Source organism: Ursus americanus, chromosome 6 (genome assembly GCF_024610735.1).
Source record: "Ursus americanus isolate L20-20 chromosome 6, mUrsAme1.1.p, whole genome shotgun sequence".
Taxonomy (NCBI): Eukaryota; Metazoa; Chordata; class Mammalia; order Carnivora; family Ursidae; genus Ursus; species Ursus americanus.
Window position 1 is genome coordinate 24,666,061 of NC_142132.1, and position 20,528 is coordinate 24,686,588.

General features: G+C 45.8%; 1 protein-coding gene and 1 pseudogene across 5 annotated transcripts in view; one reads left to right on the top strand and one right to left on the bottom strand.

The window, feature by feature from the left end:
* The first annotated feature begins 1,893 nt into the window (after positions 1 to 1,893).
* STN1 (STN1 subunit of CST complex) overlaps positions 1,894 to 20,528 on the top strand; it is a 44,351-nt gene continuing 25,716 nt past the window's right edge. The window contains exons 1-5 of one of the 5 annotated variants that reach the window (XM_045803042.2): positions 1,894 to 1,911; positions 2,150 to 2,304; positions 2,608 to 2,802; positions 9,777 to 9,872; positions 16,112 to 16,180. In XM_045803042.2, coding sequence (XP_045658998.2) covers positions 2,286 to 2,304; positions 2,608 to 2,802; positions 9,777 to 9,872; positions 16,112 to 16,180 — 379 coding nt within the window. In that variant the 5' untranslated portion in view covers positions 1,894 to 1,911; positions 2,150 to 2,285. The other 4 variants (XM_087862733.1, XM_045803043.2, XM_045803044.2 and 1 more) reach the window with 4 other exon arrangements.
* On the bottom strand, positions 11,461 to 12,544 carry LOC148109769 (glyceraldehyde-3-phosphate dehydrogenase pseudogene; annotated as a pseudogene).

A 20,528-nucleotide genomic window follows, 5' to 3' on the forward strand; every position in this document is an offset into this window, starting at 1 on the left:
GATTCTCTCAATTTCCAGAAGAATTTGCTAAAATCTTAACTTTCTAGGAAAAAAACTGTCTAGCCTGTCAAAAGTGCTTGTTAAACCAAGCATTATTTCACACTGAGAAGTGCCCCTGCAGGTTCCATAAGAAAGGTTCCCAGCACGAAGCATTGACTATTGGGTTTTGAAATATCTGCTTTGCCGTGTAGTGGAGTCCCAAGCTGAAGGGCCCTGCACTGTTTATGATCTCAGAAATCCCTTTGCACATCTCTAGGCAGTGGACTGGAGAATCTGGAGTCTATCCTGATGAAAATAGCAGGAGAAAGTCCTCCCGAACTCCTCTAGATTCTTCTGCCATCTGGAAATTCTGTCCCACATCTCACCTTGGGTTTCAGTTGCAATCTGCTAGTTCAAGTTTTGAGCTCAGATCAAAAGAAACAACCCTGGTCTCCAAGGAGTCCAACCTTCATTGTAAAAGATGATTTCAGGGGCAGTCTGCTCTGCTTACCCCACCGGGTATGGCCCTCCCCAAGGCTGTTAGTAAGCTTGGAGTCCCCAAGGGCTCTTATCACTAGCGCTCTACCCCTGAGTGAACCACGGGAGTCACTCCTGAAGTCTCAGGCTCTGAGTACACACAGTAGTGATTTTCTTCTTGGGTTCCACCCTGGAGCATATGTGCACAATCAGGAAAATGTCACCCAACCTGTCTCTCCTCATCTGAAAAGTCAGCCAGAAGCACCCATCCTTCTGGGTGTCCAACTGGATGTGCTTCCTCGAAGAGAGCCTCGCTCCTATTAAAAACGTATCTTCTCTCAATTGAATCTTAAGCTCCACAGAAACAACTGTTCATTGCAGTAGAATATGGGCAATGCTGTACTTTGCCAAGGATTCTGTTTTTCAGCTTCTTCAGTGGTCAGGGATGTAATTAAATGTCATTGTTCTAATGATACACATTTTCCATTCCAGCTGCTTGAAGTTTCTTCTCTGCTAAATAGTTTAGTAATTATCTCTTTGGCCACTACCTGCCTCCCCCAGGGAATGGCCTCCAGAATGACCTCTACTCCTCCTTCCATTTTAGAGTCCCTGTGAATTAGAAAGAACTCTTGCCACTTTGAGTAATGTCATGATATAGCTTATTTATTTATTTATTTATTTATTTATTTATTTATGGGAGTGGAATGTGGCTATCTTTTCTCACTTTAAATTAGGACCACTGGGGAAAGAACCATCAAGGTAGCCATGATTTACCAGCATGCCAGTTTTCCAAAATTCTTAAGTGTACAACATTCCAGAGTATAGATGGAATAAGAGGAAAGAAGACCAAATTTATTGTCATAATCTTGTAGGGCTAGCCTTGGGCAGAGCCAAGTCCTCACATTCACTCAAGGGCTCACATTTAGATACTGACATTATCTCCAAGTGAGACTGTAGAATCCCAATGTGCGTGTGTGTGTGTGTGTGTGTGTGTGTGTGTTAAGCAGATCACTCACCAAGTGTAAATAAACATTTAAAATATGCCACAGGGTAATCCTGCTCTTGGTATTGCGTTTTTTATTTGTTCATTTAACATATCAGGAACCAACCCCCCCCCAAGAACCATTCCCAACCTCTTGGGGGTCCTGACTCAGCATCCTACCACTAGCGGGGGACAGGGTAAAAGGGAGACTTGGAGGATGGGGTTTGCGCATCAGCAATTGCCGAGTCAGGTCCCAGGCCTGAGAGTTGGGCTCTGTGCTCCAGCGGAAGGCCCCGAAGGCCCGGCGGCTGGAGGGACCGAAGCCCGGCTGGAGCCACACGGACGCGGGACGGCCTCGCCGCCACCTGCCAGAGAGCTCGGGGCGGGGCCTCGCTGGGCTGGGGCGGTGCGGCGGGGCGGAGCCGTGGCGAGGCGCCGGCCGCCGGGGGGGGAGAAGGCCTGGGCCGGGAGAGGTGGGTCGGTGGCGGGCCAGGAGCGGAGGCTGGCCCCCGCTGCATCTCCGGAGGCGGCCCCGGGCCCCGCGCGCTAGCGCCGGGCGGGGCCGTGGCGCCCGCGGCCCTTGAGCGCGCAGAAGGGCCGAGCCTGCGCGCTCCTGGGGGCCGGGGGCTGGCGGCGGGAGCGCGGCGGGAGCGCGGCGGGAGGGGCTTCGAGCGGGTCTGCTTTTCGTTTCCGTTTTCCTCCTTTCCTCAGGCTCATCCCCAGACCGGAAGGTGCCGGGGCCGAGCGACGCACAGACCCACCCACTCTGACCGCCGTGTGTTTGGCCACGAGGGCGCCCATTCCTCCCCCGACCCCGCCCACCAAAGCGGTTTCAGGGTGCGCCTGTATGGACGTAGCTCCCCAAGGTGAAAAGTTAGCATTTAGCCGTTTTGAAGTTGGTCCTTGGGGGGAAGGAGAAACACTCCCGTGGGGCAGAGGAGATTCCAGAGGGAGAGCCATAAGGAACGCACAGGCCCTCGCCCGAGGGATGCCTTTTTGCTTTAGGCCCCATGGCGTGAATTTGCCAGGCCCCGGACCCCGGCTTTTACCCCTCCCGGAGTTCTCCATAGCCGCCCGGGAGCAGCTTCGGGGCCATGCCGATTTCACAACTTTAAAGCCTTGCATCCTGGTTTTGTTCTGTTTCGTTTGTTTTTTTGTCTCACATCTAGATCCTCGACTCAGTGACGCAGAACCTTTGAGGGTTGGCTGCAAGCCAAACCCCAGCCTCCCGATGCAGCCCGAATCCAGCCAGTGTGAAGAAGAGACCCCTTCCCTCTTGTGGGGTTTGGATCCTGTGTTTCTAGCCTTTGCAAAACTCTACATCGGGGATATCCTGGACTTGAAGGAGTCCCGCCAGGTACCAGGTATGTGGCTGGTGGGCCTGGAGGATGGCCCAGTGCTGCGCGGGCTCCTCATCCTTCTTTCCCCGAAGCTGCGGGAAGCTGGGTAGTGGCTCTCAGGAGAGCCTTCCCTGCTGCAGGCTCTGAAAATAACCCAGCCTGGACTCGCGAATGAATACATTTCTGTGCAAGTTAAAAAGTCTAAGTCTTATTTTTATTTTTTAAAATAAATGCTTGGGGAAGTAACCTTTGTACCCAGGATTTTCTTTTTTTTAAATCTGTTATTGAGGTCTTTCATATTTTAACATGCTCAGTTGTTTTTCTCTGGGACAGCTCTTGGTGGAAAGCTCACTGGACCAGACATCTCTAGGCATCATTCCCTTTCCTAACAGTGCCTGGTACCGGCCTGGGCCTGTGACTCACCTGCGAAGCTTGGGTGTCTTCTTTGTAAAAATGGGGATTAACCAGGCCTCATTTTCTTGTGGGGTCTTTTTTTGTTTTCAGTTAATCAGAACCAAGTAATATAAACTCCCTGGGAGGAAAGACGTTATACGCCTTTTTCATCTACACGATTCCAGTGCCTGGCATGTGGTGGGCCCTCAAAAAAATAGTAATTGGAGCAGCAAAGGATTATAAATGTAAAGTTAAAGAAATCACTTTTTTTTTTTTTTTTTTTTTTTAGTGGTGGTTACTAAAGACAAGTTCTTCATACCTAAAAACATCACAAATATAACTTGGGGTAGATTTAAATAATTCACGGAGCCGTGTAGGATCTTCACATGTTTACTGTGCTATGTTAAACTCTGCTGTTTTTGAATGAATAGCAAGCTGTGAGTCAGTCAAGCAGCTCAAGTATGCACAGTATTAATGAGAGGATGCTTTGTGTGTTTCCAGTCCTATGTACAAATATATTTGGATGACCTTATTCTAAAGCCTTTTGTGTAGATTTTTCATACCACACCTTGGTTTCCTAATTATTGTTGGAAATGGTCTGTTTGGTTTTTTGGTTTTTTCTTGGAAGGCAGCCGTCCTCCCCCACAGTTGTCCATTTTCCAGAATAGGCTGGTATTCTTCATAGCTCATCTCAGGAAGAAAGTAACTCACACCAAATGCCAGCCTTGCATTTGAAAGAAAGGTCTTATGGAGGTGCTCAAGGAAATATCAGGGCATGATAGGGGCTTAACTCTTCCTGTGGGTGAAGGACTTCATGACGTATTAACAGCAGACCAAGGAAAATGGATCCTGATGGTCTTCGCTATGTCACTGGTAATACTGTTCTCAGTTGTGATTTTGTTGCCGGGTTGACTGGGGGAGACTCCTGACCCTGAGGCCTCCACCCAGCCCTTCCCAGGGATGTTGCCAGAGGCTCTTAGTCTCATTGCAAGAAATAATTCAAGGAGAGACTAGACACAAGGGTTGAGCAGTGCAAATCGGAAAGTTTATTAAAGTTGAGAGTACACTCTTGACAGAGAGACAAACCATAAGATACTCTTAACTTTAGGAGTCAAACTGAGGGTTGCTGGAGGGAAGGTGGTTTGGAGGGATGGGGTAAGTGGGCGATGGGCATTAAGGAGGGCACGTGATGTAATGAGCACTGGGTGTTATAGACAGCTGATGGATCACTGAACTCAACCTCTGAAACTAACAATACACTATATGTTAATTGAATTTAAATAAAATAAAATACAGTAAGAGTACACTCTCGAGATGTGACAGCAGGCGAGCTCCAGGGAGAGCTGCACCCTGGGTTTTGGGCTCTTGTTGTTAATTAGGGGGTGGAATATTTACTACTTGGGGAGGGATTTTTTTTGAGGAGCGGGGTATTTTGTGCCTTTTCTCCCTTACTTGGCCCAGGTGTTTGGTCTTCTTTGTCTTGAGCCTGTCTGGTTTGATCCAGCTTCTTAACGGCTTTGTTTTTGGAGAGCTGCCAGCACCGGCCTCTGACTTCCCCAGATAGCTAGCCATGACCCAGGCATGCTGTTAAAAACCTAACTAACTGCCGACTCCAATAGTTTTTAAAATGAAACATCATACTTGAAGCAGACACCAACCATAATTTCACAAGAGTGGTCCTCTTGAGATTATTCTGTAGGTGGGTGGGAAATTCCCCTAGTCTGGGTTTTCATTTCTGTGTTGTTTTCATTGTTATTTTTGGTTCGGTTTGAGGATAGGGGTTGTCCATGCCTGAAAGAACAGCCAAGTGATTAGAGGACTAGGATTCCCAGCCAGGTGACATCAGCCCAACCCCTTGGGAAAGGAGGGGAGCTGGAGCTGGCGTTGTCATGTGGCCAGCAATGCGATCATGTCTGCATAATGAAACCCGAATAAAAACTGGACACCGAGGCTCAGGTGAATTTTCCTGGTTGGTGATCATACATTGATTTGTCAGGAGGGTGATGTGTTCTGTGGGTACAGAAGCTTTGTGCTTGGACTCTTCCAGACCTTGTCCGATGCATCTCTTAGTTAGTGAGTCCTGATTTGTACCCTTCATTATAAAACTACAGTCATAAGTCTGGTACCTTCCTGAGTTGTGTCCCATTCTAACAAATCACCAAAGCTGAGAGAGTTACAGGACCCCCTGAAGTTGTAGCCAGTTGGTCAGAAGGGTGGGTGGCCTGAGAATGTCCCAAGTTAGGGCTGGTGAGTGAGGAAAGCAATTTTGTGGGAGACTGTGCCCTTAACGTGAAATTTGTCCTTACTCTCTGTATTCGCCGTCCGTCAGAATTGCCATGCGAAATGGTTGCAAAATGTCAACTTCTCTAAATTAATCTGCAAATTTAGTGTTAAACCAATAAAAAAAAATTATGAAAAAAATATTACGAAGTTTGTGGTGGTGGTGGTGTTTATAGGTTTTGTTTGTTTGTTTTTTAAGATTTCTTTATTTTTGAGAGAGAGAGTGACTTGAGGGAGGGGTTGAGGGAGAAAATCTTCAAGTAGACTCCTGGCTGAGCACGGAGCCCTACGATCTTACCATCCATGAGTGCATGACCTGAGCTGAAATGAAGAGTTGGCTGCTTAACCAACTGAGCCACCCAGGTGCCCCAGTTTGGGGGTCTTTTTTGCTTTATTTATTTTTTTTGTAGCATACAGAAATAGTCTTTATTATTCTAAATATCCGTGTCAGACTTTAATAATGAGATAAATAGTGAATCTGTTGTTTAAATCAAAATACGATAATTTATTTTAATTCTAAAGGGTCTGATGAAGTGGAAATACTGTATTCATAAAAATTATATTAAAAATAGTGTCTTAGGCATCTGAATACTATTGGACATCCATTAAATAATGGCAGACTGAAAAGAGATAAATCAAAAGTACTTTTAAAAGAGAGAAACCAGGCGAATGTCTTGCCATGGTGGTGGCTGTTCGGGGATGGGCTTCCCTGAAAGCTGAGTCAAACCTGCCTTCGTGACCCCGGGTCCCTGAACCCTCCCCGCATGACCCTCCTCCTTCCTGGGGACCTGATGGTCCAGGGATCCGCTGGTATGTTTGGGCCTCTGGGGGCTGCTTTGGAATTCCTGCTGTGGAATGAAGGCAGCAGGAACAGAAGGACCACGTGGGGAAGGGTGCAACTTGAACTCCCCATCAGCCAGTATCTGTTGTTCGGGTTATTTTCTGTTCTTTGCTTCCGGAGCTTTCTTGCAGTCAACAGAACCGCCATCCAACTTTTTTCAGCTCTTTCGTCGTAGAGGAGAATCTTGTGTTGATAGGAAGAAGTGGTCCTGTCCAGTTCTTGTCCATGCCTTCCGCATCTGCTCGACTTTTGCACTTCTGATTTGTGTCCTTCGTGTTTCCCTACACGTGAACACGTGTCTTCTCGATCCCCAAGCAGTGTGTTTTCGCCTCAGTTGATTTTCTCTGAATGTTTTGATTCAACCCATGTGTTCTTCCCTTCTGAATTTGTTCTCCATTGTTCAGAGACACTTTTGAGGTGTTTTCTGCATCAATCCCCTTGAGATTGGAAGGATTTTTTGCATCTCTGAGTGACTCTGTCTGTCCTTGAAGGCGAGCCATTGTCGGTCTAGAAGATAAAAGTTTAGGGGGCTCCCTTTTCTGTGCTTTTTTTGAGAAAGTCTGTGGTGTCCTCACGTGAAGACCCGTTCAGGTTTTTACCGAGTGGCCCGACCGGTTTGTAGCGTTGGAGGATTGGCCTCCTTCGCAGGGGACTTGAGGACCTCACTGGCTTGTGTCATTAGTCCTGTCTTCTTTTTTTTTTTTTTTAAAGATCTTATTTATTTATTTGACAGAGAGAGACAGCCAGCGAGAGAGGGAGCACAAGCAGGGGGAGTGGGAGAGGAAGAAGCAGGCTCCCAGCGGAGGAGCCTGACGTGGGGCTCGATCCCGTAACGCCGGGGTCACACCCTGAGCTGAAGGCAGACGCTTAACGACTGAACCACCCAGGCGCCCCTAGTCCTGTCTTCTTAACACCTTTTTCGTATGCTTCAACCCAGGCACAACACCTTTTGGCTAGCTCTTTTCCCCTTCTCAAAGTGTGTTGGCTCTTTACTATAAAAACCACCATAGCAGCACACACCAGGCTGTCCCATGGAGACCCGGAGTCCCGAGATTCTCGAGTTTCCAGACGTCACCGGCAGAGTGCCCCGTAGTGGCTCCAGGACCATCTGGGAAGACTTTTCAGGGCTATAGGCAGTGGGCTCTCCAGCGGGCCTGGAGGCCTCCACAGTTCTGCTTCCTACCACTAATGTCCTGGGGGACCACAACAGACCACATGGAACCTTGTGGAGTGCTCTGTCTCAAATGCCAACAAATGCCTGGCAACCAGGACAAACTATCCGTTGAGATGGGGTAGGGAAAGGCCAGTCAGGTTCTAGAAAACAGTTCTCTCTAACTTTGCTCAGTGCACAAGAAGAAAGTGTTATTACCTGTGCAGTGCATTTGGGGAAGCAGAAAGGGCTGGCTGCAGCCAGAGAACAGCCTGGAGCTCAGACCACTCCAAGCCTCTCTGACCCTATAGCTGACCCAAAACAGTGCCATGCCGTAGCTCTTCTCTGCACACAAGTGTGTCAGGGCACGGCGCCGGGGAACACTTCGGCAGAGGACTCCATGCCCACATCCCTAGGAGAGGCTCATTCTCCCGATTTAGACTTCTTTCTGCCGCTGGGAAATCTGAGCTTGCCTGCGGCCATCCTGCAGGGCTCTCCCTCCGATGTAGCCCTTTTCTCTTTGTGTTTGGTCAGTGCAGGCAGGTGGGGGCAAAGGCCCCAAGGGTTTCACCAAAGGTAGTAACTAAGGGACCTGGATATCAATCTTAAGAACTCAGGTGAAGTCAATTGGAACTGTCCTGCTCTTAACATTGCCTGGATTTTCTGTGGAGCCAGTTTGTCCCCACTCAACCTGTGTTCCTGGAAGGGGGTGACACTTCTTCGGGGATAACACAGTGACTCCGGCTCCTTCCCTTATGTGGCCCTGCCATTTCAGCTCATGGCCCCCACGGTTACCCTGTGTGTGGTCTCTAATCCACCAAGTCATCTTTAGAAGGATGCCCCACCAGGGAGAGGGCCCTTCTTTAGGCTTAATTTGCCACCATTTTGTTCCTTCCAACCATATCTCACTCTCCTAGAATCTCCAGCTGACTGAGGCTCAGAGCCTCCTTATCCATCCTTTAGGACTCTCCATGAGTGAGTCGTCCCCAGGCCCTCTATCCAGATGGGATACAAGAGAGCCATCAGCAGAGGCCAGTCTAGGGGTTTCGAAGGGCATCAGGGCTCAGGCCACAGGTCTGTCCCACCCCCCCCAACCCCACAGATGTGGAGAAGAGAGGCTCTGACCAGGCTTGGTGGGGAGGGAGGAGGTGGCCAGATGTCTGTGCTGATGAATGTTTGTTTACAGGTCAGATCTTTATTTAAAAAGGAAATTGCCACTTAAACAGGTATAGCCTCTTTATGCAAGTAAAGAATTTGGCCATCATGGGGGAAAGAAAACAGGCTGGAGAAGATTTTTAGATGCACATGCAAGCATCTTAAGCCAAAAGGGTCAGGATGTTGGGGGACCGCGACGGGAAGCTCTGCACGGGGCCAGGACAGCACTGAGACCTGGGGTTGGTTGGAATCAGGGACTGCAGCCAGGAGTCCCTCTGTCTGTGTCCCTTCCCAGGTCCAAAACAGGCCTCTGGGTTAATGTAAGGTCTATCCTCTCAGGTTTCTCCTTTGGCAGGAACCTGCCTGCTGGTATCCGTCCTCTGGGTTTTGAAAATTGTTTTAAAAAAAAGAAGTTTGAGATGCACCTGGGTGGCTCTGTTGGTTTAGTGTCCGACTTGACTTTTGGTTTCGGCTCAAGTCATGATCTCATGGGTCGTGGGATCGAGCCTGGCATCAGGCTCCACACTCTGAGGGGAGTCTGCTTGAAGATTCTCTCCCTCTGCCCCCCCATTCACTTGTGCATGCATACACACGTGCTCTCTCTCCCTGTCTCTCAAATAAATAAGTAAATAAATAAATCTTTTTTTAAAAAAAGAGAGAAGTTTTTGAGTTATAATCCTCTGGCTCTGAAGAGCAGCATTTTGTAACCTAATTATCTTCTCCTTAAAAAAAAAAAATCACTGCTAATTCATAGAAATGATGACTGGCTTCCTAGAAAAGCGCTAGTAAAAAAAAAAAAAAGGCAAAGGAACCTTTCTTATGATTTCCTCTCTTTCCTTTTGCAGTCCCTCAAGATAGATTTGGTCTCATAATCTGATGACTGTTTTCAGGCCCATTGTGAGAGGTCCACAAGGAGGCACATTTCATTTTCACAAGTGGAAAGAAGATTAACCAAATCTAGTTGGGCAACTTTGGTTTTCTCTTTTCTGCATTAGGACAAGCTTCCTTAAAGCCAAACTTTCTACTGCGGACCCTTAAGGAAAAGATATCTGAACTTCCTGGGGCTTGTCATTTGTCAAGGACTAATTCTTTTCTTTCTTTCTTTCTTTCTTTCTTTCTTTCTTTCTTTCTTTCTTTCTTTCTTTCTTTCTTTCTTTCTTTCTTTCTTTTTAATTTCAGGTGTATTTTTTTACAATGGACATCCAATAAAGCAGGTCGAGATCTTGGGAACTGTAATTGGAAGGAGAGAAAAAGATGCTTTCTACAGTTATGGAGGTAAGAACAGTTGTGCCTGACATCGAGTTTATGTGGAAGGACCTCACTTAGCTGAACATTGCATTTGAAGCAACCCCAGCCTTTCAGAGCCGCGGGGGACTCTCACAGAGCCCATGCACTTGTTCTTTATTAGGAGCCCCTTGGAGCCACCGACGTGGACTGAGTGTAAAATGAGGCAAAAGGTAGGAATGACACTGAAGAATACTGTCCAGTGACCGCTGATGGGGAGTTAGGAGGTAGAAGAATTAAAATGTGACCGTCTAGGATCTCTGGTTGATCAGGGACAGTCACCTGATACCTGAGGGCGTAGCTATAAATAGCAATGGATGGTAGCAGATGTTTATATTGATACCTTTAAAAATAAAAAGGCCAGATTAATGTTAAATAAGACTCTTTAAGAAGACAGGGAGGTATGAAAAATAATTGATAAGATTTAAATCCAGACAGTATTTTTAAAAAGCCTTTTGGTACTCGGGTGAATGTCCATTATCACAAAATTTCCCTTCCCTCATGACGATACAGACTAAATACAGGATTTCTGTAGTTTGGACGCCAGCAATTAGTGTGGTGGGTCTTGATTTTTTCATTATGGAGTTTAATGTAAGCATTTTAATCTATTGCCTCGTGCAGCTCCCAGCGTCTCTGCAGTTCAGAGGTCAAGCTAGATATTTCCTGGGAAGCTTAACTTTGGATTCCAGACCTTCGCTGTAATTGGCGGTGTTGCTTTCTGTTGTGTTGCCTTGGATTTGTGTTCTTGCTCTACTCTTGGGAAGATAGAAGGCGGTTGAGCTAGGGGACAAAGAACATTCCACTGGCAGTTTGCGCGTGATGGATAAGGTGTAGCATAGATGCCGTGTCCTGGCGTTTCTTCGAGACGTATTCACTTTCCCGAAGACGGTCGTCTCGTGCTTATGAAATAACGTGTGAGCGGGGAGGTTTCTCATGCCACCTTCTTTTCCCCAGCATATATTTTTTTAAACTCTGAAATAGATCCTCTTGTCAGGCATCCCCGTACTGGATCTCTTCTCTGTTTTATTTTACCAAAGGTATTGGTTCCGTTTTTCTGCAGACGGCTCACGAAGTGCTCACGGTTGCTTGCGGCACACGCAGCTGCGGGCATGTACGTTTTCTGTAGTATAGCAAGGCACTTCTCTCCAAATACCAGTGATGACATAGCAATTGCAGGTTACACAGCTCTTTTACACGTGTGATTTAGTGTTGTTCTCCCCCCGATGTTTTGAAATAGCACAAATTTTCTTTCCATTTTGTAGATGAGGAAAATAAGGCTCAGTCACTTGCTCAAGGTTCCACTGATAGAGGCTGACAGGCCCAATCCATTTACCGCGTCCACCGTGCTGCGTAGTCTCTGTATAACTCAGTTTGATTTCTCTCTCTCGCGTCACCTCACCACGCACCCCCGCACCAAAAATCAACTTTGTCTGTTTTGGGTTTTTTTTTTTTTTTTTTTTTTGGCTGAGGACAATAGATTTTATTGATGGTACATGACAAAGTAGGACTCCCCAATCCCCTCCCCTGCTCAGGGGTTCTGGGACGAAAACTCAGTAGAGGTCGGGAGAGTCTCAGTATGTTAGGGGATGGGTTGGGGCAAGGACTCCCCAGCAGCTGAGGGCCTCTCTCTTCCTCTTGCTCTCACTGACGCTGGTGGTCCAGGGGCTTTTAACTCCTTGGAGGCCATGTGGACCATAAGGCTCACCACCCGGTTGCTGTAGCCAAACTGATTATTGTACCAGGAAATGAGCTTGACAGAGTGGTCATTGAGGGCAATGCCAGCCCCATCATTGAAGGCGGGAGGGTGGGTGTCACTGTTAAAGTCACAGGAGACCACTTGGTCCTCCGTGTAGCCCAGGGTGCCCTTGAGGGGACCCTCTGATGCCTGCTTCACTACCTTCTTGATGTCGTCACATTTGGCAGCTTTCTTCAGGCGGCAGGTCAGATCCACGACTGACACGTTGGGGGTGGGGACATGGAAGGACGTGCCAGTGAGCTTCTTATTCAGCTCGGAGATAACCTTGCTTAGAGCCTTGGCAGCACCAGGAGAAGGAGGGATGGTGTCCTGGGCGGCCCTTCAGCCATCGCACCACAGCTTCCCAGACTGGCTGTCTGTGGTCTTCTGGGTGGCAGTGACGGCATGGACCGTGGTCATGAGCCCCTCCATAGTGCCCGAGTTGGATGACCTTGGCCAGGGGGGCCAAGCCGTGGGTGGTGCATGAGGCATTGGTGACAATCTTGAGGGAATTGTCATACTTCTCATGGTTCACGCCCATCACTAACATGGGGCATCAGCACAAGGGGCAGAGATGATGAGCCTCTTGATCCCACACTCCAGCTCAGCCCCAGCCTTCTCCATGGTGGTGAGGACCCCAGTGGACTCCACTACGGATGCAGCACCACATCACCCCATTTGATGTTGGCGAGATCTCACTCCTGGAAGGTGGAGATGGGCTCTCCATTGATGACAAGTTTCCCATTCTCGGCCTTGACTGTGCCATTGAATTTGCCATGGTGGAATCATACTGGAGTGTATAGACCATGTTGTTGAGGTCAACGAAGGGGTCGTTGATGGTGACAACATCTACTTTGCCAGAGTTAAAAGCGGTCCTGGTGACCAGGTACCCAATACGGCCAAATCCGTTTACTCTGACCTTGCCCATTGTGTCTCAGGGGTGCGACGGCACTGCACTGGAAGATGCAGCTGTCTGTCGGGTGCAGAGGAGCCCAGAGCCCATCTGGTTTTTGATTTTTTAGGTCACATGAAAGAGGCTGTTCTTTTTTTTTTTTTTTTTTAAGATTTTATTTATTTATTAGGGAATGCGAGAGGGCCTGAGCAGGGGATGGGGGTGGAGAGGAAGAAGCAGGCTCCCCGCTGAGCAGGGAGCCCATTGTGGGGCTCAGTCCCAGGATCCCAGGACCATGACCTGAGTTGAAGGCAGATGTCCAACCGACTGAGCCACCCAGGCACCCCTGAAAGAGGCTGTTTGAGGATGTTCATCCTGGCCCTAAAACCAGGCCAGTTATTGTACCTGTGACCTAAAGGGGCTTCACTTAACCCATTTTCCCATTCTAAAAAGATTAAGGAGATAGGTCTGACTCTTCCCCAGTAAATGTTCTCTTTAGGGTGGATGTTAAAAGAACAGGACACATCTGTGGGCAGTGGGAAAACAAAAAGCATCTGAAGGTTGGAGTCATTGAAGGTAGAAAGAACTTCAGTTCTTGTGAGGCCTGTTCAAGGGAGAGCTGCACCCTCCCTTCCATCTTCAGGGCCAGCTTGGCTCCTGGGCCACCTGCCAGGCAGCCACTCCTTGCTGTCCTGAGTCCTGCTCCACCTGACTCACCACAGTCCTGTCCTGGGGGGTGTTTCCTGTTCCCACTGACTCATTCCATGGCTGAAACAAAGGGCCAATGGCCCAGGCAGTGCTGCCCAACTGGGGAGTATGTTGTGCTGCTCTGCAAGGATGCTCCCCTTCCAGGGCTTTCCAGCAGCCAGACCTCAGGCTGCCGGGACACAGCACCTGCCAGGAGACGTTACAGACCAGAAAGTCCGAGGCTTTGGCGGCCGTGCCCGGAGCACTCAGAGCACTTGGCATCAGCTCAAGCTCAGACCTAGAATCCTGGGAGGCTCCCGTCAGTGTCTTCACATTTTCTAGAACAAATGTTCATGTGCTCGTACTTTTTACTTTATGGGATAAATCAAGATTTTACACTGGCCAGAGAAATGGTGTGCCTGGAGTGTCATACAGTTTTTTAACTGAGAATGTCCTTATTGATTTACTTTAAAATGACACTCTTTATAAAATAAAACTTAAAACTAGAGAAAATTTTACTGAAGTACATTAAAGTCATGTGAAGCCTATAAGTAAGTTAAAAACAATGTCAGTGTTTGGGGGAACATTCCTCCTAATATTTTTCACTTGTTCCTAATATTGAAGAAATACAGATAGATCTAATTTCCTTATACTATTACGCATATTTCTTTCTCTTAATATTTCCGAAATGAAGCTCACAGTCAGCATGTACATTCAGCATGGAGTTCCTTTCCAACACTCAAAAAAAACCTGCTATTATCGTTTCAATGTCTTAAAATCATTTCTGTCAAAATACACTATTTAACATTTTACATAAATTAGATTATATATAAGATTTCTTTTTTAAAATGAGGCATGAATATCTTTTAACAGCAAAGAACATAAATCTTCTTTACAATTTTTTATTCTCATATGGTATGCCATTGTAATTTATTTAACCAATTCCTTATTTATAAGCATTTAGATTATCTCCAACTGACAGTATTATAAACAGTGTTGCAACAAACAGCCTTATACAAGACGGATAAATCTCTGTGTGTATTCTGTTTTTCTCTTCAGGATAAATTTCTAGAAGTAATCGCTAAGTCAAAGGATATATACATTTTAAAATTCAACACATGTTTCCAAACTTGCTATTTAGAAATTTGACATGAATTTACACTCCCACTAACAGCATATGAGGGTATCAGTATTTTTAATAATTTGTCATTCTAATAGTCGAAGAATTATTTAAGTTTGCTCTTTCTCTGGTAACTAGTGAATTTAGTGTGCTGACACATGTTTATTTGGCCATTTTTATGTCTTCCATAAATTATGTATTCTTTTTCCTTGCCATTTTTTCTCCCTTTTCTTTATTCATTTGTATGAGCTCCTTATTGATTGATTGATTGATTGATTGATTTGAAAGGGGGAGGGGCAGAGGGAGAGAGAGAATCTCAAGAAGACTCCGTGCTGAGTGCAGACACGGGGCTCCATCTCATGACCCTGAGATCATGACCTGAGCTGAAATCAAGAGTCGGCCGCTTAACCAACTGTATGAGCTTCTTATATATTAAGACACTAGCCCTATCATTTGGAAAATTGCTATGCGGTATTAATTTTTAGTTGGTCATCTGTATCAGACTTTTAAAAATGAGTTCTGATTTTCAGGTCTGCTTAAAGAGGTCTTTTCCTATCAGCTATAAGCACAAGGTTCAAAAGTATTTACCATATTTTCTTCTCATCTTTTTAAGTTTACCTGTTTTACATTTCATAAAATACATCCAGAATTTATTTAGTATAAGAAATGTTCTTCTTGGCTTCTGCTTTCAACACAGTAACCAGCAATAAAAAAATTTGCCTTACGTTCTATATCATGTGTACATTTGCAACAGTCTCGCTGATGATTTTTTAAAAAAATCATTAAGCCCACTGATCTCTTTTTTGAGTTTTTCAGAAATTAGACAAAGAGAAAACACCTCTCATAGCAAACATCTCCAATGCCTCTGCAGTTATAAATCCAAGTGCAATGGGAGTTCTGTGTGTGTGTGTGTGTGTGTGTGTGTGTGTGTGGCACTAGGGATAAAATAAGCCAATTGATTTAGTGATCAAGATATAATTATTTTCCATTATGAAAATAAAACTGCTCTTCTGCAGTATATTTGGCTTTCCTTACGTCCCCTGCAGTGTTAAGGACTGGGCAGAAGCTCATTCACAAAGAGACGTGCGGGTCAGGAAATTCGGGGTGCTTTGTCTTGGGGAGTCATCGAACTAGTGAGAGAGCAGATGGTGAGAGAAGGTGGCCCTCCGAGTCCTCTCACCACGGGCTGTGTCAGCGCGCACTTGCTTCAGGGTGGGAGAGCAAGGCCGATTTTGTATGTTAGCATTCATTGAGATTTTTGTACTTCACTTCCCGAGGACACCATTTTTAGGTGAGGCGTGGGCAAGAATCATCAGTACCCTCGAGGCAAGGCAAGTGAGATGTTGGCTACCTTTCCGTGAGGCTCAGCATTTTACAGCGACCTGTGCAGACAAGCAGTCCCCGTCTGTGTACCGGGAGAGGATACTTCTAAAAATAGGAGGAGAGTTTTCTTTTTTTTTTTTTTTTAAGATTTTATTTATTTATTCAACAGAGATAGAGACAGCCAGCGAGAGAGGGAACACAAGCAGGGGGAGTGGGAGAGGAAGAAGCAGGCTCACAGCAGAGGAGCCTGATGTGGGGCTCGATCCCATAACGCCGGGATCACGCCCTGAGCCGAAGGCAGACGCTTAACCACTGTGCCACCCAGGCGCCCCAGGAGGAGAGTTTTCTGAGGGATTTGCCCAACCAGGCTCTTGAAAAATGTCATTTTGGGGTATGGCTGAATGCAGTGACGACCTGCTAATTCACTAGCCATGCCCAAATCTCTCCTCTGCCCTTTTATGCTTCTCTTGCAGTGGATGACGGCACCGGAGTCATAAACTGCATCTGCTGGAAAAAGTCGAACGATGCCGAGTCTTCATCAGGTACTTTCATTGGACACACTCCTTTACTTTTCAGCTCACCGATGGTTTTCACTCAAGGAGGATTGTCAGAACAGCTGTAGGGCTGAATTTTCATATTCATGCGCTGGTAAATTCTGTTCATCTACCTGAGGCACCATAGCCAGAGCTCTGGCTCTTCCGCAGACTGATGTCGTGGGAGACCTAGTTGTGTTTCTTTCTCCCATCTTTCTACGGCTCACTTCCTCCTAAGCCTGCAGGAGCGTGACTAGGTGGCTGGGAGTTAGAGCATTTCGTTTTTACCGTGGCGGTTGTTACAGAAGTCGGGATGTTTTAGCCTAATTGCCGGTGAGGTCAGAATCCCCTTGCTCAGGCATATCCCCGACCAAAGAAGGTTCTGGAGATTTTTCCTTTTAGGTGGGTGCCACTAACTTCTGTGCTGCCACGATCCAGATTTTCTGAAATCTCAAAAATACCAGAAATTCTAAGATTGATGAGAAGGTAAAATAGGATTCCTTTGAAGTTAACCATTGATTAATATAAACTGAAAAGAAACTTCATTTTTTTTTAAAGATTTTATTTGTTTATTCGAGAAAGAGAGAGTGTGAGCGAGAGAGTGAGAGAGCGCATGAGCAGGGGGAGGGGCAGAGGGAGAAGCAGACTCCCCTCTGAGCAGGGAGCCTGATGCGGGACTCGATCCCAGGACCCTGGGATCATGACCTGAGCCGAAGGCAGATGTGTAACCGACTGAGCCACTCAGGTGCCCTGAAAAGAAACTTTAAAATTGTATATTGAACACATTGATTATAACTGAAACAGCATTTGGAATTCCTTGAGTATATTTTAATAGTTCTTAGGCAGTTTTTTAAGTTAAGTTCATAGTAAAAAATATACATATATTGGGTAGTACCGGTGATCATTTTTGGTTCTAGAGAAGCTACAGCAACTGGGACCTTGAGTTTCTGTTTTATGGCATACACAGCACAGTGCTGTACACCCTGGGGTCGTTCATGAAATACTGCCTGCTGTTATAGCTAACATCTGGTATCTGTCTCCTTGGGTGGTACACGGTGTCTTTCCTCTTTGCCACTGCCTGCCAGAAGCTCAGCTTCTGACTTTAACTGTCCTGACCAGTGGAATGCTCCTTGGCTTAATTTTCGGACCTATTTACATGTAGAACTTAGCTGTCAGTTTCCTATATCTTCAGTATTCCATTTCCTAATTTGGGAGCATCTTAATCATTGGCACTGCTTTGCCTAGGATGCTTTGTAGATTAAAAAAAAATTAAGAGAGACAGCAGGTTTTTATGCAGCTGTTTCAGAAGCAAGAAATAAACCTGTAAGACAATCAGATACTTGAATTTTCATATATTTGTGTCCAGGGTATTAAAATCAGTTTGCAGATTTATGGTTTCTGTGTCATCAAAACCTTCAATCAGAGGGTGTCGTTTGAATATATGTACTTGTTTCAGGCCCCGGAGCAGTGGACTTTTTCTGTACAGGGTCGGATAGTAAATGTTTTCTGCTTTGTGGGCTCTACGGTCTGTACCTTAACTAACAGAAGCAGCCACACACTGTACATACAGTGAAGTAAAACTTTATTGACAAAACAGGTTGTGGGTGGATTTGGCCCGTGGGCTGTAGCTTGCAGACTCCTGTTTCAGACATTGTTTCAATTTTCAAAATCAATTTTTTTTAAAGAATGACATCAGGAATATTGTATAACTCTTATATTTAGTAATTTTTTAGATAAAATAGCTACTAATACTGAGAGTGAGATTTTTAAAATATTTGTAAGTAGATGAATAGATGAGCAGTCACAGTGGGTAGCCTTCATTGGAAATTGCTTTGAGAATAAAAAGAGAGGGTAAGAATACAAGGAAAAAGCCCGAAAATTATTCTAATCGTGTTACATATGAAGTGATATTTTTAAATTAGTCCCGACTATCCCATTCTCTCCTTTTCATTTAATTGCCTTCATTATTACTGGAACGTGGCCAACGAAGACTAATTTTTTTTAAACAAAATTTAGTCTGAGTCAAAATCATGTTCCAGTCCGTTAAGGTATAGAAGAATATGCTATTAACTCCTATAAATGTCCTGTTGAGTGTACCATTTGGACTAGCTTATGATAAAAGTTAAGAAAGCTTGGCCCTTGATACTAGAACTGTAGTGGGAGTTTATCTTCCAGCGTGGAATAGGCTACTTAAAATGAAATTCTGTCAGGCTCCAGCCATCTCATTAGATTCACTAAATTACAGAGCCTGAGCTGTTCTTTGGGCAGCATGGCTCACCCTTTCCGTGCAAGCTGAGCCTCATTCTCAGGCCGGCCACCAGCCCGAGCCTTTCAGCAGTGCTGTAGGAAGCACGTGTTTGGACGTGTTTTAAATTCAGCCTAAGTACAAGATGGCTTGAGGGGACAGCAACACAGGTGGAATAACCTTTTAAAAGTAATACTTGGGTATTTTCTGAAGAAGGCCGGTAAGCGGAGTCCCGTGAGTGCCGATGGTATCTAGATTCCCTCGTGTTGGTTACAGGACACACAGACTGCTCTGCGCTCCCTGGGTTGCAGTTTCCCTTGGTAGATAGAGTGGATGTGGGAAAAGGGAAGCAGTGCCTCCGCACGTTACAAAGCCACAGTCATCCAGGTTGTATTAGATTAAAAGACAGTGTGGTCCATAGGCTAATAGAGAGATTTGTTCCCTCATTATAGGAACACTAAGTGTATGACAAACCAGAAATAAAACAAGAGCGGAAATACATCAGCATTTACCAAACGTTGTTGGCTCAGGTAGATAACAGTCTTTGTGAGAGAGATGACCGTGACCGGATCCTCCAGCTTACATGGCACAACCCAAGGAACGTGCAGTTTTGTCTTTATCGCAGCATATGGGGCCGTATGTGTTACACTCTGACGAGTCCCTCGCTGTGAAAGCTCCAAAAACTATCCTCAGTGACAATGGGAGAGACGAAACATTTTTTCACACTTTCATGTGGTAAAATGAAATCCAATAATCAGAAAAGCAGTGGGATGGGGGGGGCGTGTAATTAGCAGAACTGATAAAGCTTCCCTAAAAATTTTTTAGAAGTTAACATAAAGTATGCAAAAGACATGAAGGATACAGAAAATGCATAGGATGATTTCTCATACATAAAGAAATACAGAGAGCAGATCTTCTTATATAAAAACACAGAGCGTGCCTGGCAGTTTAAAAGCAAATATAACAGGACGCGGAATCATTACGTATTTCTGAAGGTGCTAAACATCCAAGGGGCCGAGGCCGGCGTGGGAGCTCCAGGCGTGCGCTCCTCGCGGCTGACGCCTTGTAAAAGGAGGACAGCTTGATTGTTTCTTTCTGGCAAACATTCTGACAATGTGTAATGAACTATAAACTGGTTTCTACTCTTCTGTCCAGTAATTCCCAACAAAAGACCCCCAAGGAAAGCACAATAATTTTGTCTAGAGGGCTTCATTATTCACTTTTAGAAATAGCTGACATTTACGGAACATTTGCTGTGGCTCTGACACGGTGCCGAGCTCATGATGTGACGGTTAACTTTTTTTTTTTCTTTTTAAATGATTTTTTATATTATGTTAGTCACCATACATACAGTACATCCCCGGTTTCCGATGTAAGGCTCGATGATTCATTAGTTGTGTATAACACCCAGTGCACCATGCAATACGTGCCCTCCTTACTACCCATCACCGGTCTATCCCATTCCCCCACCCCCCTCCCCTCTGAGGCCCTCAGTTTGTTTCCCAGAGTCCATAGTCTCTCATGTTTCATTCCCCCTTCTGATTACCCCCCCTTTCTTTATCCCTTTCTTCCCCTACCGATCATCCTAGTTCTTATGTTCCATAGATGAGAGAAATCATATGATAATTGTCTTTCTCTGCTTGACTTATTTCACTTTAGCATTATCTCCTCCAGTGCTGTCCATGTTGCAGCAAATGTTGAGAATTCGTTCTTTCTGATAGCTGAGTAATATTCCATTGTATATATGGACCACAACTTCTTAATCCAGTCATCTGTTGAAGGGCATCTCGGCTCCTTCCACGATTTAGCTATTGTGGACAATGCTGCTATGAACATTGGGGTGCATATGGCCCTTCTCTTCACTACGTCAGTATCTTTGGGGTAAACACCCAGTAGTGCAATGGCTAGGTCATAGGGTAGCTCAATTTTTAACTTTTTAAGGGACCTCCACACTGTTTTCCAGAGTGGCTGTACCAACTTGCATTCCCACCAACAATGTAGGAGGGATCCCCTTTCTCCACATCCTCTGATGTGAGGGTTAACTTAACTCTGTGTGTGAGGCGGACTCTCTTGTTCCCCCCATTTCGTAGTTGAGGAGATCCTGGCGCAGTG